The following is a 15,575-nucleotide window of genomic DNA, read 5'->3' as shown; positions in this document are numbered from 1 at the left end:
GGCTGTGCCCCACTGCTGCTGCAGTCACATCCCACTGCTGACACCACCTATTGCTACTGTGCTATGCTATTGGCCAGCCCCCATCTCAGTGACCTCAGACCTCTCTATCTGCCCTGGGCTGGAAATGTGACTCACTATAACTTTTTCTTGGTTTCCAATCTTAGGCCCTTTATAGGTCATTATGGAGCAAACTATGAAGAAAAATTGCTACCTTTTACTTCACGATTTTGACTCTGCCTCTCTGCCAAGAAAGATAATGCAATCTCTGGCTACAAAGTATTCAAAAGTAAGGTGAATGTCCAAATGTACTTGGTCCTGGTCATGTCACATTTGCCAGTTCAGGGTGTTAAAAAGAATGCTAATTGTTGGGCCCAAAAACACTGGACTTAACAAGAGACAAATAAAGGAGTTTTCAAATGTTTAAAACGGTGTCATCAACATTATGTCACAAATACAAAGTAATATGGAACAGGGAAGGAGACACTGACAAATGGAGATGAGAAAGGGCTGGAAGGTAAGACCTTGTATGAGAGGTATCATTTCAATTGAGCTTTGAAAGGAAAGAAGTTCAAAATTTTAAGAGTACATTTCAGACATGGGACAAATGCATGGACATAGGAGATGGACCATTGTGTTGCTTATTTACTTATTTCTATAACTGTTGTATCCTCCCATTCACCACAGAATGTAACCTTCTTGAGGGCAGGGGTTGTTTCAGTTTTTTTCTTTAAAATCTCAGGACCTAGCATAATGCCTGATACACAAAAACTTGTTGAATGAACAAATGAAAAATCTCATCTTTCTTTAGGATGCCTATTTTGATACATCAAGACATTTTTATGTTTATCTCCTACTAAATCTAATCTCCTTTACTAATGCTTTAAACATTATTGTGACTAATATAAGTAATTAATGAGAAATTGTAAGATTATGCTGTATTAGGACTTTAGGAAAGAATACTATTGTGCTGTAAGAAATGATGAGCAGGCAGATTTCAGAAAAACCTGGAAAGAGTTAAGTGGGTGAAGTAAGCAGAACCAGAAGAACATTGTACACAGTAACAGCAACTTTGTATGATGATCAACTGTAATAGACTTGGCTCTTCTCAGCAGTACAATGATCTAAGACAATTTCAAAGAAATCATGAATGAAAATGTTCTCCACATCCAGAAAAAAAGAACTGTGGATTCTGAATGAAGATTGAACCATACTGTTTATACTTTTCTGTTGTTTTTTTTTCTTTTTTGAGGTTTTCCCCTTGTGTTCTGATTCTTCTTTCACAACATGACTAATGCAGAAATGTTTAATGTGATTGTACATTTATAACCTATATCAGATTGTTTTCTGTCTTGGGGAGGGAAGGAGAAAAATTTGGAACCAAAAATCTTATGAAAACAAATGTTAAAAACTACGTTTACAGGGCAGCTAGGTGGCACAGTGGATAGCACACTGGCCCTGGATTCAGGAGGACCTAAATTCAAATCTGACCTCAGACACTTGACACTTACTAGCTGTGTGGCCCTGGGCAAGTCACTTAACCCCAATTGACTTACTAAAAACAAAACAAAACAACAACAAAAAAAAAACAATAAAAGGAATAGACTCTTTAGGGGGCAGCTAGGCGGCGCAGTGGATAAAGCACTGGCCTTGGATTCAGGTGGACCTGAGTTCAAATCCAGCCTCAGACACTTGACACTTAACTAACTTTGTGACCCTGGGCAAGTCACTTAACCCTCAGTGCCCTGCCCCCAAAAAACAAACAAACAAAACAACAACAACAAAAAACAAACAAAACCAACAAAAAACTACCTATACATGTAACCGGAAAATAATAAAATACTTTTATGATTTTTTAAAAAATTGTGCTATACATCCTTGCTGTGGCTTTATTTCTGAAGGTGAAATGTAGCTAGGAAAAAAGGTTTGATTAAAAAGCTATTTTGGTGATTCTCCTTTTAAAAAAAAACACCTTGAATTTGTAATTAACCAATGTTAGGTAGTACCATACTGTTCAATTTAGGAATGTTTCCACTCTCTTAACAACTGATAGATTGTACTTCCAGGAATGTCCTTTTGAATATGTTTAGGTGAGGAAGTACCTGCCACATTAAAAATAAAATTTATCAACAACTGTTTTTGTTAAACATAATTTCATGCCACATTAATTTACTGTTTTAGTTTGTATCAATAAACAAAAAAAAAATACCACTAACACAAATACATAAAGAAAGCATTTTAAATTAGCATATTAGCATTATATTTCATAAAACATTTGGCACTTAAAAAATCTCTCTGAATACTTTAAAGACACAAAAGGAACAAAACATTTAACATACCGCAGCATTCCTACTCTGTAGCAAAGGTTTAGTATTTCTAATGAGCAGTCGGTGGTCTGGATCCATGGTATAAGATATCTTAATTTTGTCCATCTTTTCTTTTTGTTCTTCATCTGAGTCATAGAAATTCTTTGCGCTATTCTCTTCTGGGTTGTCGTCCTGCAAGGAAGGAAACAATCCAGCTCCATGATGAAGTTCAAATACTACAAGACCAAATATTAAGTATGAAAACTATTGTTCAAAGGACAAAAAGGATCTGTGACCTAACTTCTTGGTCTCCACTGTTACTTCAAGACCATTTCCTGACCATAGTTCCTCAAACGCCTTTCCTTTTTTGAGGTCAATGAAATTAGTTCTTACTATCCTCTCCCAATCCTTGTTGCTGTCATCTACTAAAACCTGGGTAATTCTACTCATTTTCTCAATAATTTAAGTATATGATGTGTTCTCACTCTCCTCAGATTCTGATAGGGATAGCTCAGGACACTAATGACAAGAGCCCTAGGAATAGTAGACCACTAGCCCTGATTCTGGTGGTCCCTGATGAAATCACCAAGGACCTTGTAGAGGTGCAAGCTGGTGCTGTAGGCCGTAGCTTCCTCAGCAGCCACAGCTAGTGAAGATCTAAAAAAGAAAGTTCTCAATAGTAAAATCCTTGTGTTGTCTTCTCCTCTTGGAGTGTAAAATCCCAAAGTGCAGGGAATGTCCTCTGGGCAGTATTTGTATTCACAGCACTTATCACAGTAAGTATTTTAAAAGTTCCTGATGTCTTCTTGAACAGTTATTATGTGCCAAGCACTGTGCTAGGTACTGGGGATACAAGACAAAGACAAAAGTCAAACAGCCTGTTTTCAAGAGAATATCATTCTATGAAGGGAGCTTGCTATGTACAAAAGTATGTACCGTACAAAATAAATATATGACATTTCAAGGATAAAGAAAATGAGCAATTTGAAATATCCAAGAGGCATTAAGTAATTTCAGACAAGAATAACTAGCATTTTAAGGACAAGGAAATGCCTCCTACAAGTAATGCTGAATCCTGAAGGATTTCAGGGACCACAAGAAGTGGGGAGCATATAGTTCATTTCTAGGCAATGAAAGACTTTCGAGTCACATGACCAACAAGATGGAGGACAATTTTCTCGGATATTCCCAATTTCACAAATCTTACCAAAATAAAAATTAAGCACAAGAGGCAATACCACTGTAGCTATCTCGAAAGATGAAGACACCAAGGACCCTACAGAGAAACTACAAAAAGGTACAAAATACAATTTTCCAAAGAACAAAGGAGCTCAATATGCAACCCAAGATAACATACCTTGGGACTATTTTCTCTCTGCAAAGAAATGCAAAAAAGAGACTCCATTTTAATTGGTAAATAGCTTAAAAGACCAAAATATATTTATTTCCCTATTCCAATAAGATAATTAGTACCAAAAGAAATTATATGAGTACTAAATTAGTTGTTTCCTCTAGCTTGGTTCTTTTTATTTCAATAATTCTAAAAAATGGCAAATCTCTTAGTAAATATGAATAAACCTTCTCAGATTTTGATTGGGAAAGAAAGGACTCTAAACAAAACAGGTAACTCATATTTCACTTGGTGTTTTAAAGGAAATTGTTTAATTTTAAATGTATAATAATGAACTTCAATAATAAATTCCAATGTATAACACTGTCACCTTTCTTGGAACACACAATTTGTAATAAGGAAATTACTTGTTTCTTAGGAGTACTCAAAAGAAGACTGCAATTGAATTATACCTCTGAGTCAAAACCAGTTGAGTGACTCCTCTTTCATAAAACTTTAGGCCAAATTAGCTGTTTAATGCATTAGTCAACCAATAAAATGATAGCTAAACAACTGAAAGCTCTAAAAGCTTAAGCGCCCAGGAACAGCTGTAGTTTACTATGATCAAAAAAATACGAATTGGCTCCTATCAAACTGCTGCATGATGAACCTACTGTATTAACCCACTCAGCACAAAACTAGCAATTAGAGCCCTCAAACACATGAGAAATGCCATTTTTTAATGAGCCTTTTTTCTTCTTTCACATTTCTCACTGTAACGATTGGAATAACGCCACCTGCTGGATACTAACTGTAGAAGAGTTCTGCCCATGAAGCGAAGGTCTTTGAGGGCAAGACCAGGAGTCTTGTCTTTGGTATCAGGAAGTGACGCGGACTAGTGGGAGGAGGAAGGAAGAGACTGGCGCGGAGTCTCGGGCCTCTTTCCTCTGGACTCTGGCGGAGAAGGGAGCTAGAAATGTGCTCTCCCTTTAATAGATAGGAATCTAGGCCTTTTTCTCTCTCTTTACCAAATTCTTATTCTCCTTAATAAATGCTTAAAAGTCTAACTCTTGCTAAAGCTTATAATTTATTGGCGACCACTCATTAGATATTTTAGACAGTTTAGCTAGAATTTTAGCCCTTAACATCACTCAGTATCAAATAATATACCCCTTTAGTATTTGAGTCCTGTATTCTAATAAAGGGCACGATGATTTTAGTTATTTGGCTTACAGTCACAGGTAGTAACTTTTGTAAGCAGTAAGAAAGACAGATAATTTTATCCCTTAATGAATCACTTAACCTTTCTCCAACTCAGTTTATTCATCTGTAAAATAATAATAGTACTCTAGCATTTCTTAATGCCTAGTATGTTCCAGGCACTGTGTTAAGAACTTTACAGTTATTATCTCATTTGATCCTAACAATTCTGGGAGGTAGGTGTTATTGTCATTTCTATATTTACAGATGAGGAAAATGAGGTAAATAGAGATTAAGTAATTTGTCCACAGTAACACACCTAATAAATAGGTATGGCTGCATTTGAACTCAGGTCCTCCAGACCCTAGGCCCAGCAGTCTGTCCACCGAGCCACCTAGCTGCCTCTAGGAATAAATAGGGATTAAAAATAGTACTTAGCTAAAAAAGTTGTTCTGAGGATTAAATTAGATAACATTATGTAGAAGACTTCCTAAACCATAAAGAACTATATAAATTCTAGCTATTACTTGAATCATTAAGAAATGTAATTAGGAAATACTGCCACCACTAAATTTTATGTAATGACTACATTTAAGTGAGCAAAAAACTGTTTTATACTTACATCACTATTAAGCTAAAAGTGTGATAAGTAAAATCATTTTAAACTTGAATGAAATAAGGAATATATTCAGATAGTATACATTCAAAGTCAAATAGTAATCAATATAGAAACTATGGACAACATAATTGACTCCCGCTTCTAATTAAGTCATTAAAATGGAGAGAAAATCAAATCAACAATTAATAACAAAAGAAACTATCTTTTAAGATTTACCAAGCATCAAGGAATGACCTTAGGATAATCCTTTGGGATAGTCATTTCTATTTTATTTTAAGATTGTCAAGAATATGAGACTTATCTTCTAGTATTTATCTACCTTAGCACCTAGCCCTACCAGTACCTCTTACATAGTAGGTGCTAATAAAGAAATGCTTTTTAAACCAAAAATGTTCTCCCCAAAGTTGCCTTTTCTCAATCCTCATTCTCCACTTCTCTGCAGTCTTTGACACTGCTGATCACCCTCCTCTCATTGATACTTTCTTCTCTAAGATATGGGTATTCCACTCTTTCCTGGTTTTTGTCCTTTCTATGTAATCCTTCTCTGCCTCCCATGCTGGATCTTTGGCTAGATCGTGTTCTCTAACCACAGGTCCTCCTGTCTTGGGACCTCCTCTCTTCTCCCTCTGTACTATTTCACTTGGTGATTTCATCAGCTGCCACGGATTTAATTACCACCTCTATGCTAATGACTCTCAGCTCTACCTATACTGCCCTAAACTCTCTCCTGACCTCCAGCTTCACATCTCCAACTGCCTTTCTAACATCTTTGAACTGAATGTCCCAATAACATCTTTAACTCAACATGTCCAAAATTAAACTCATCTTTCTCCCCAAACCACCCCCCCTCCTCCAAACTTCCCTATTATTGTCAAGGATACCATATTCTTCCCAGTCCCCAAGGTTTGCAAATTAGGTGTCATTCTGGATCCCTCACTATCTCTCACCTCCTCCACACCCAATCTCTTGCCAAGGCCTGTTGATTTTATCTTTGTAACAACCATCAAATAAGCCCCCTTCTCATGCCTGAATTACTGCAGTAGCCTCCTGGTGAGTCTCCTTATCATAAGTCTCTCTGTACTATAGTCCATATTCAACTCAACTGTCAAAGTAATCTTCCTAAAGTGGCCGTATCATCCACCAGCTCCTAATTCAATAAACTCCAGAGGCTCCCTATGATGTCCAGGATCAAATAAATATAAAATCCTCTGGCAATGAAAGTCCTTAATAAGCTGCCTTCCCCTTTACCTGTCCAGTATTCTTATAACTTATACCTCCCTATACAGAACTCAATCTAGTGACATTGGTCCTCCTAGCTGTTGCCCATGTAAAACACTCTATCTCTAAGACTCTGGGCATTTTCACTGGCTGTCCCTCAAGCATAGAATGTTCTTTCTCCAGAAGGAAAATGTTGTGAATTTTCTTCCCAGGTATTTTATCAAACATAGAAATCCCTTGTTCAAAATAAAACAAATTTAGATGAAGCATCATGCAATTTAGATAACATTTTGAGATTTTTCTCCATCTGTAAAGCACCCAGCATTCCTAACATTCTCCATGTTTTATACCACAGCCCAGTAACCATTATACCATACAGGTGGAAGTGTAGGTTTGAGGCCCATTGAACACTGAATCTCCCCCAATACATCACAATTATAGAAACACCTGTGCTAAGTAACATTGTGTTGAGCCACTGTGAAAATTCACAGTGTTCAATAGCCCACAACACTTCTCATTTCTTTTGGCTCTACATTCAGTTGCAAGCTAATCAAGTGCAGTGGTTTTCAAATGATGTGCCACAGTAGCCTGGGATGCCACAGGGCACCTCTAAGGGTTCCTTGAAACAAAGTATGGCCATGAGAAGATGCTGTGTTTTTGACTACACCACAATGTTCAATGCCCGACTCAAGATAATCAGTGATGGGAATTAAAAGCCTAGGAAGTGTTTATAAATTACTGCCCCAAAAAATGTCTGAAAACTCACAATGGTAGAAAGTAACTCTATGTTGACACAGGTGAACTTAAATTTAGTTGTGGCTTCAGCAATGACTCATTATGTGAGCTTAAGCAAATAACTTCCCACCCTTTAGCTTAGTCATCTGTAAAAGTAAGTTAAATGTCATTTATTCCTCTTTACCTCACAAGAATAGAGTAAGGACAAATGAAAATATCTGTAAAAATTCACTTCAGACTCTAAAATATATCGGAAACACAATCAAATGGAACATGAGTTGGGTGTTTTGTTTTATTGTTTGTTTTTGGCAAAGCAGTAAAAGGGATGATGAAAATCAGAAGTTATCTCCTTTCTTTCACTGGCAACTCCACAATTATTATGATCCATTAAAAATAAATTAAATTAAATTACAGGAGTCCCAGTAATGGAAACATGACTACTCTCCTTACATAACAAAACCCTGAATTCAACTTCAAATTGCACAGAGCTAGGTAAGGTGGTTAGACTTTAGATAAATACATAAGAATACAGTTAAATTTCAGGATATGGACACGAGGCTATGTTTAAAAAGCTACTAAATAAACTGTGTTCCAGTAAATAGATAATGACTCACCAATTCTTCCACTTCAGTTTCCTCTAATGCCTACCTCATCATGAAATAGGGCTCACACTAGGTCCTTGAAGGTTATGTAAATAGGACCCAGTCACTCTAAAGCCTTATAGCGGGGTGAAAAAACTTCCCCTACAAACTTCTGCCAATAACTAGCCATGTGACCTTATGGGCATTAATTCTGTTCTCTAGACAACAATAAAAAGAGATAGACTAAATAACTGCTAAGGCCCCTTCAGTTCCCAAATTTTGTTATTCTAACCAAAAATCATTTATTAAATATCAACAAGGATAGGATGACGTGTTACGCATCTGGCAAAGAAAATTAAACAAAGGACCTGTCCTCTGAGTAAATCATCTAGAAATAACAATAAAAACAAGCATACCCACAAACTGATGTGCAGATAAACATAAAGATTATGGGGAATTTTTTTTTTCAGTTGAAAAGGCATAAAGGGCAAGTTGTACATTAAAATAAATGGAAGAAAATATGAAAGGAAAGAGAAAGCACTGTGTCCACTGCAATTATGTCAAAAACATATCTATCAAAAATTTTGAACAATGCAAACTTTATACCATTTGGAAAAAAGAGTAGTGGTTTACAGTATACATTACACCATTTCTCAAGATTAAAGCATGTCATTACTGACTGGATAGCTTCTAACTTACCCAAATTCTAACTGAGGCTGAATCAAATAAAATCTGATTCAACCTCAAATCAGATAAGATTAATAAGATGGTGACTAGAAGTATATCAACCAGGGGCAATTTTGATTAAAACAATCAGGCCAGATTCATTATCCACTTTCATTCTGAGAGGTCCTGAAATGGATCTCTTGGAAATTATAACTCTTTAGCAGCTGACAGAACATGCAAATCAAACTTGGTCTACTCTCTCTCTTCTGCTCTCAAGGTACCAACCTAGCACCCCATAACTGAGCTGATGGTGAAGGTCTGACATCATGGAGGTATGATAAAAGTGGGTAGGGCACAATATAGAAGGACAACAATTATATGATTTCAGATCTACCTACAGGAGTCAAAAAATAGAAAATCACTCTGGATCTTGAATTGTGCCCTTTGAGCCATATTTATTGCTTCTATGGGGGAAACTTGAGCCACCCAATCCTTCAAAATCAACTATACTCCCACGTGAGAACATGGCTGACAAGAGCGAATTGAGATAGTTGCAAAAATTGTTCATTATTGAAACACATGATAGAGAAATTATAGGGAGATAAATAGATACAAAAACATAATCACTTTGCAGCAAACAAATGCAACTTAACAAATATATTAAGATTCTCCTTAAGAGCAATTTGGAACCATGCTGATAAGGTTATAAAACTGTGCATACCCTTTGACCCAGTAATACCACTACTAGGTCTATATCCTGAAGCGATCATAAAAAAGGGAAAAGGACCCACATGTACAAAAATATTTATATCTGCTCTTTTTGTGTTGGCAAAGAACTGGAAATTGAGGGGATGCTCATCAATTGGGGAATGGCTAAACAAGTTGTGGTATATGAATGTAATGGAATACTATTGTTCTGTAAGAAATGATGAGCAGGAAGATTTCAGAAAAACCTGGACTTACATGAACTGATGCTGAGTGAAATAAGCAGAACTAGAAGAACATTGTACACAATATCAGTAACACTGCGTGATGATCAACTATGATAGACTTAGCTCTTCTTAGCAATACAATGATCAAAGACAATGGCAAAAGATTCATGATGGAAAATGTTCTCCACATCCCAGAAAAAGAACTATGGAATCTGAATGGAGATTGTAGCATACTGTTTTCACATTTGTTGTTGCTTTCTGTTGTGGTGGTGGTTGTTTCTCCTTTCTTGTGGTTTTGTCCTTTTGTTCTGATTCTTCTCTCACAAAATGACTAATGTGGAAATATGTTTAACATGATTGTAATGTATAACCTATATCAGATGTCTTGTTGGCTTAGGAAAGGAGAAGGGAAGAAGGGAGAAAAATGTGGAACTTAAAATCTTATTAAAATGAAAGCTGAAAACTATCTTTACATGTAATTGGAAAAAAATAAAATAAAATACTATCCCCCCCAAATAAATAAATATTCAAAACAAAAGGAAAAAAAGGTTCTCCTTGGAAAGGCAAATAAGAGAATGCATAGATTTGACTTTATTGTATGTCCAAAGGAAACAAGAAACACACTTTCAAGCAATATTCATTTGGTCGTTTCATTTTGCAATGCTCATGATAACTATTTGCAACTGTGACAATTACTGCAGCTAGGTAGAGGAATTATAAATCAACATATGCTATGATACTTAGTAACTTCAAAGCAAAGCTAAGAATAAGTGAAAATGATGAAAAATGTTGAAATTATGGCTTAGGTAAAAGGAATGAAAGAGGTCAAGATACATAGACTGCACAGAAACCTATACATCATGCCTACTTTCTTTGAGAAAACAATCAAAAGGTACTGAACATAATCACTAAATTAAAAACTTTCCTATTGTCTGTCTTATCATCCTGTATTTTTGCAGCTATTCTATTAAAAATGTTGCTAAATTTTTGTGATCAATGACCCAAACAATTATAAATAAAAGTTTAGTCTGTGATAATGTTCCAATTCCAGTAGAGTTTGTTTATTGAATTTTTGAGAATATTCTGAAATTTATATCGGTAATGTGGGGATTTGTCACCTCTCAGTCCATAAATACAGCTTGCTTCTGATGTAATTCTAATCAACAGTAATGTCTTGCAAGGTATTTAGTTAAGTGCTAATTTTTTGCAACATGAAATTCAGTGGCATAGGATGGAGGCTTAGGGGTTAGATTCAACCTCTTAAAGTTTCTTCTCCCTCTAAATCTATGAATGATGAGGATGGAGAAAAACCATGAGATACGGCAATTAATAATCGTTGATAACTTGAGGGAGAGTAGTTCTAAGAGAACTTATATCAACAAGCACTTATTAAATCCCTAAAATGTGCCATGCACTGTTCTAAGTGCTAGGGATACAAAAAAGGGCAAAAAACATTAGTAAAACTAGAGAGAGTTTAAGAAAAAAGTGAGGAAGAGAAAGAACCAAATGTTAAAATTTTTCAAGGAAATTATCTGAGAAATAATAGAGATATGGTACAATAACTACAGTATTGAATATGGCACATTCTAATGAAGGTTTTCAAATGGGTAATCTGAGTTAATGTCATTTCTACTATCCATAATCCATATCTCACTATTTATCTAAAGAGAGCAGGGCATAGTTGTTTTAGTCTCATGTCATATCTTTGACTCAATAATACTGTTTTTTCATCTGTGTACTGATTCTGATCTTTCCTCAAACAAGTTGGTAGTCTGACTATATACAGGCAGTTGATTCATGATTGACTCCCACATCAACAAGTCTTCTACCATCCATTAAAAGATATTCAACACTCACCAGGTGCAGCACCTTACCAATTCTTTTCTCAAATCAAGTATTCACAATGTAGAGGTATGAGGCTTGTCTATAGTCTAACTAATCTTTGACCTGTGCCATTCCCCTATTCCTGACACACACTTTCCAAAATAATTCACATCACTCTCAACTATTCTGATCTTTTTATTTAATACACTGGGTGTTAAAGCACAGTACATCTAATTTGGCGACTTTTACTTAACTAGTCCTAGAATTTCCTCTTCATCTTCCTTGGGAAAGGGCAGGGAATAAGTATTTACATAGCATCAACTATGTGTTATTTTTTTGTTTCTTTGTTTGGTTGGTTTTTTTCGGGGCAATGGGGGTTAAGTGACTTGCCCAGGGTCACACAGCTAGTAAGTGTCAAGTGTCTGAGGCCAGATTTGAACTCAGGTACTCCTGAATCCAGGGCCAGTGCTTTATCCACTGCGCCACCTAGCCGCCCCCTATGTGTTATTACAAATATTGTTTCATTTGATTCTCACAACAATCCTCCAAAGTAGGCGCTGCTATAATCTCATTTTATAGTTGATGAAAAAGACAGACAGCTGTTAACTGATTTGCTTAGGGTCACACAACTAGTAAATATCTAAAACCACATTTGATCTCAGGTACTCCAGCTTTCTATTGGCTGTATCACCAAGCTGTCTCTACAATCAATGCTGGTACATAAACTGCTGATATTTTCACAGTGACACTTTTTGTGAATATTTTTCATGAATACTATTGCCTAAAAAAGACTAAATGTTCTAAGAAGCATTGTTTATTGTTGCATTTGGATGCAGGATTTAAAAAAAAAAAAAGGTCCACCAATAACTTTCTTTGTCTAAGGCAGGGGTCTTAAAGTAAAGCCCATGAATTTTGTTTTTATATCATGTATTTTTAAAGAACATTATGCTGAGAACCAGTCCATGGGCTTCATTCAACACATGGCCAAAATAGCCCTTTGATACAAAAGAAAGTAAGAATCCCTCCTCTGAGAGGTACCTAGAAGCCATCCTTCTATTTAGTTGGAAACTCTTTCTTAGTTTATTTATGGGGAGGATTTCAAAAACTACTCCTATATCAGTATAGGCACTGAACTACAGGATACTGATCTCACATTTAGAGTTCCAATTCACAAATCAAAACTGGAAAATTATATGAAAAGTAGGTGATTCTTAATAGCTTCTTTCCCCTTTCCTGTCACTCTACCAGAGATCCCTGAAAAAGCCAGAGGAAACAGGGGGCATGAGTGTTGCATATGACTAACACACATCTCCTATTTTTATTTTATGGGTTATCAGACCAAAGAATTCATCACCAAATGGCCAACCTCATGGTAATGAACCTCACCATAATTAGTAAGGCTAGTTCTTGGAAGCAGAGACAGTAGCTATCTCATTAGAACCAGAAGAGAAGCCTTTCTAGCACAACAAACCTGCTAGCACTTATATTCCACTAAGCACACAGCCTTCAAGATCCCAGGGTCATGACTACTTCCATTCAACAATGAGACACTGGAGTAGTTCTTGGGAGATATCTTTTCAAAATAAATTATTTTTAAAATGTCCCAGGAGGGGCAGCTAAGTGGTGCTTTATCGCACCAGCCCTGGATTCAAGAGGACCTGACCGGCCTCAGACACTTGATACTTATTAGCTGTGTGACCCTGGGCAAGTCACTTAACCATCATCACCCCCCCCCAAATGTCACAATGTCCCAGGAGAGGGTGCAAGGAGAGAAAACCTTCAATTTGATGGAGAAAGTCTGATGGCAAAGCAGAGATACCAAAAGGAATACACTCATGCTTGGATCATGGATGAATTACTATGAATTAGATGACCTAATGTAGCAACTAAATTTTTCTTCCACAAAACTCACAGTCAAATGTATGTAGGTATGCATGTATATGTGTGTATGTATGTATGTATGTATGTATGTATGTATGTATGTGTATAGAGAAACTAATCTTTCTAAAGCAATGGCTACAAAAGCAACATCCTAAAGCTGGTCAGTTAACAAGTCCTTATTAAGCAACGCACGTAGAAAATTTTAATCATGATTTTGATGTGTAACCTATAGAATGGCATTCCTAATTTGCTATTATCCACTTTCCAGTAGTAAAAGAGAGAATGCAAAAAGACAAAGTTCTGCTCTTAAATTCTGATATGATGGGGAAGTGGAACCAAGATGGCAGAATGGTCAAAGAAGCAATGGGATGAGCTCCATTCCACAAACACCTCCAAAAAAAGGTGTGTAGACAATGCACCAGAGTGAATCCTGATAGAGAAAGCCAGAAATAGTTCATCTGTCTAGCCCAGCTCACCATAGGGGACAGGAAGCAAAGTCTGTATACAATGGAGAGAGGGTCTAGCCAGAAGTACAAGCAGTCCAGCACTCAGACACACACTGTGGACCAGGGGAAGAAGAGATCCCAGATCCATTCCAAGTCATCACCAATACTACGCTCAGGCACCGGATGGGGACAGATGCAAACTGGCAGCTTTGTCACTCACTACCCAAGTTAATAGATTTAGATAAGAGTGAGAAGGGGATTGGCCCTAGGAAGTGTAGAGAGAAAGGAGGAAGTTCAGAAGCCAGCAGCAGTAGCACTGCTGTGACTTGGACCACAGACTCAGACTGGGTTCTGTACCCCAGGCTACAGAGGAATAATCAAGGCAAGAATTCCAGAGCAAAGGGGAACTTACAACACTGCCACTCAGAACCAACAGAGTTTCCCAAATCACTAATGGGGGCAGAGTAGCAGTTTAACTCTTACTCAGACTCAAAATAGCCAGGACCACGGAACTGCATCTGACCATTTGAGGAGACTGAAAGCAAGCAAGTTCCCAGCCTATCCCTGAGACCCTAGAATAACAAAAACTTGAAACGCTAATAAAGCAGCAATGAATGAGTCAAGACCCTCCCTCCAAAAGTGTGGCAGAGCCCAGATATAACATCAAGTACGAAATCAGGGCAGTAGGCAACAACAACAACAAAAACCCACCATAATGTATTATTACACTGGCAAGGATATTCAAGACAATCTACAAGCAATGCCTCAAAAAAAACCCACACAACTTGGGCACAAATTCAACAAAATATCTGGAAGAAATGAAACAAGAGTTTATAAGAGTTTTAAAATGCTGACATCTTTAGAATTAAGAATTGGAGGCGGGGCAGCTAGGTGGCACAGTGGATAATGCATCGGCCCTGGATTCAGGAGGACCTGAGTTCAAATTTGGCCTCAGACACTTAACACTTACTAGCTGTGTGACCCTGGGCAAGTCATTTAACCCCAACTGCCTCAGTTAAAAAAAAAAAAAAAAGAATTGGAGGGGCAGCTAGGTGGCACAGTGGATAATGCATCGGCCCTGGATTCAGGAGGACCTGAGTTCAAATTGGGCCTCAGACATTTAACACTTACTAGCTGTGTGACCCTGGGCAAGTCACTTAACCCCAATTGCCTCAGTTAAAAAAAAAAAAAGAACTGGAGGGGCAGCTAGGTGGCATAGTGGATAGAGCACCGGCCCTGGAGTCAGGAGGACTGTGTGACCCTAGGCAAGTCACTTAACCCCAATTGCCTCACCAAAAAAAAAAAAAAGAATTGGAAAAGGAATTAATACCTTAGCATAAGAGGTACAAAACTATGCCCAAGGAATAAACTCCCTAAAAACTAGAATGGAATAAATAAAAGCCAATGACTGCATGAAACATTAAAAAATATTTAAATAAAGACAAAAAGTTTAAAAATTAAAAAAATTTTTAAAAGGACCAGAATGTAAGATTTGGTAATTTTATGGGGAAATAGGTAGGGGTTTGGGATAGGGGTAGGGGTCCTTAGGAATTCCTCTTTAAAGAATTACACCCTCTTGCACAGAAATCCAATAGAATAAGATAATAGTTTACTTAGGGGCTAAGGAAGGAAAACCAAGAGAGAAATCCTTGGACTTCTTTTCTCATGGGAAGAAGGCATAGCACAGAGCATAGCTCTGAGATACCTATCTCCTGGAGCAGGAAACAGGCAGGTACTTTTATAGAGGACTGATGGAGGCAATGATGGAGGTGATCATCTGACTGTGGAAAGTTCCCTTATTGAGGGAGGACCACTGGTGGTGGCTGGGGGAGTTGGGTGA

At 37.1% G+C, this 15,575-nt stretch overlaps 1 protein-coding gene across 1 annotated transcript in view; it reads right to left on the bottom strand.

Annotated features, from left to right (window-relative positions):
- AP3B1 (adaptor related protein complex 3 subunit beta 1) overlaps window positions 1-15,575 on the bottom strand; it is a 336,292-nt gene that overhangs the window by 201,157 nt on the left and 119,560 nt on the right. Inside the window, 1 exon segment of the mRNA XM_043972455.1 lies at window positions 2,337-2,495. Coding sequence (XP_043828390.1) covers window positions 2,337-2,495 — 159 coding nt within the window.

This window comes from Dromiciops gliroides, chromosome 1 (assembly GCF_019393635.1).
Source record: "Dromiciops gliroides isolate mDroGli1 chromosome 1, mDroGli1.pri, whole genome shotgun sequence".
NCBI lineage: Eukaryota > Metazoa > Chordata > Mammalia > Microbiotheria > Microbiotheriidae > Dromiciops > Dromiciops gliroides.
Note: the sequence above shows the minus strand (reverse complement) of the source record. Positions and strands in the feature narration are given on the sequence as shown.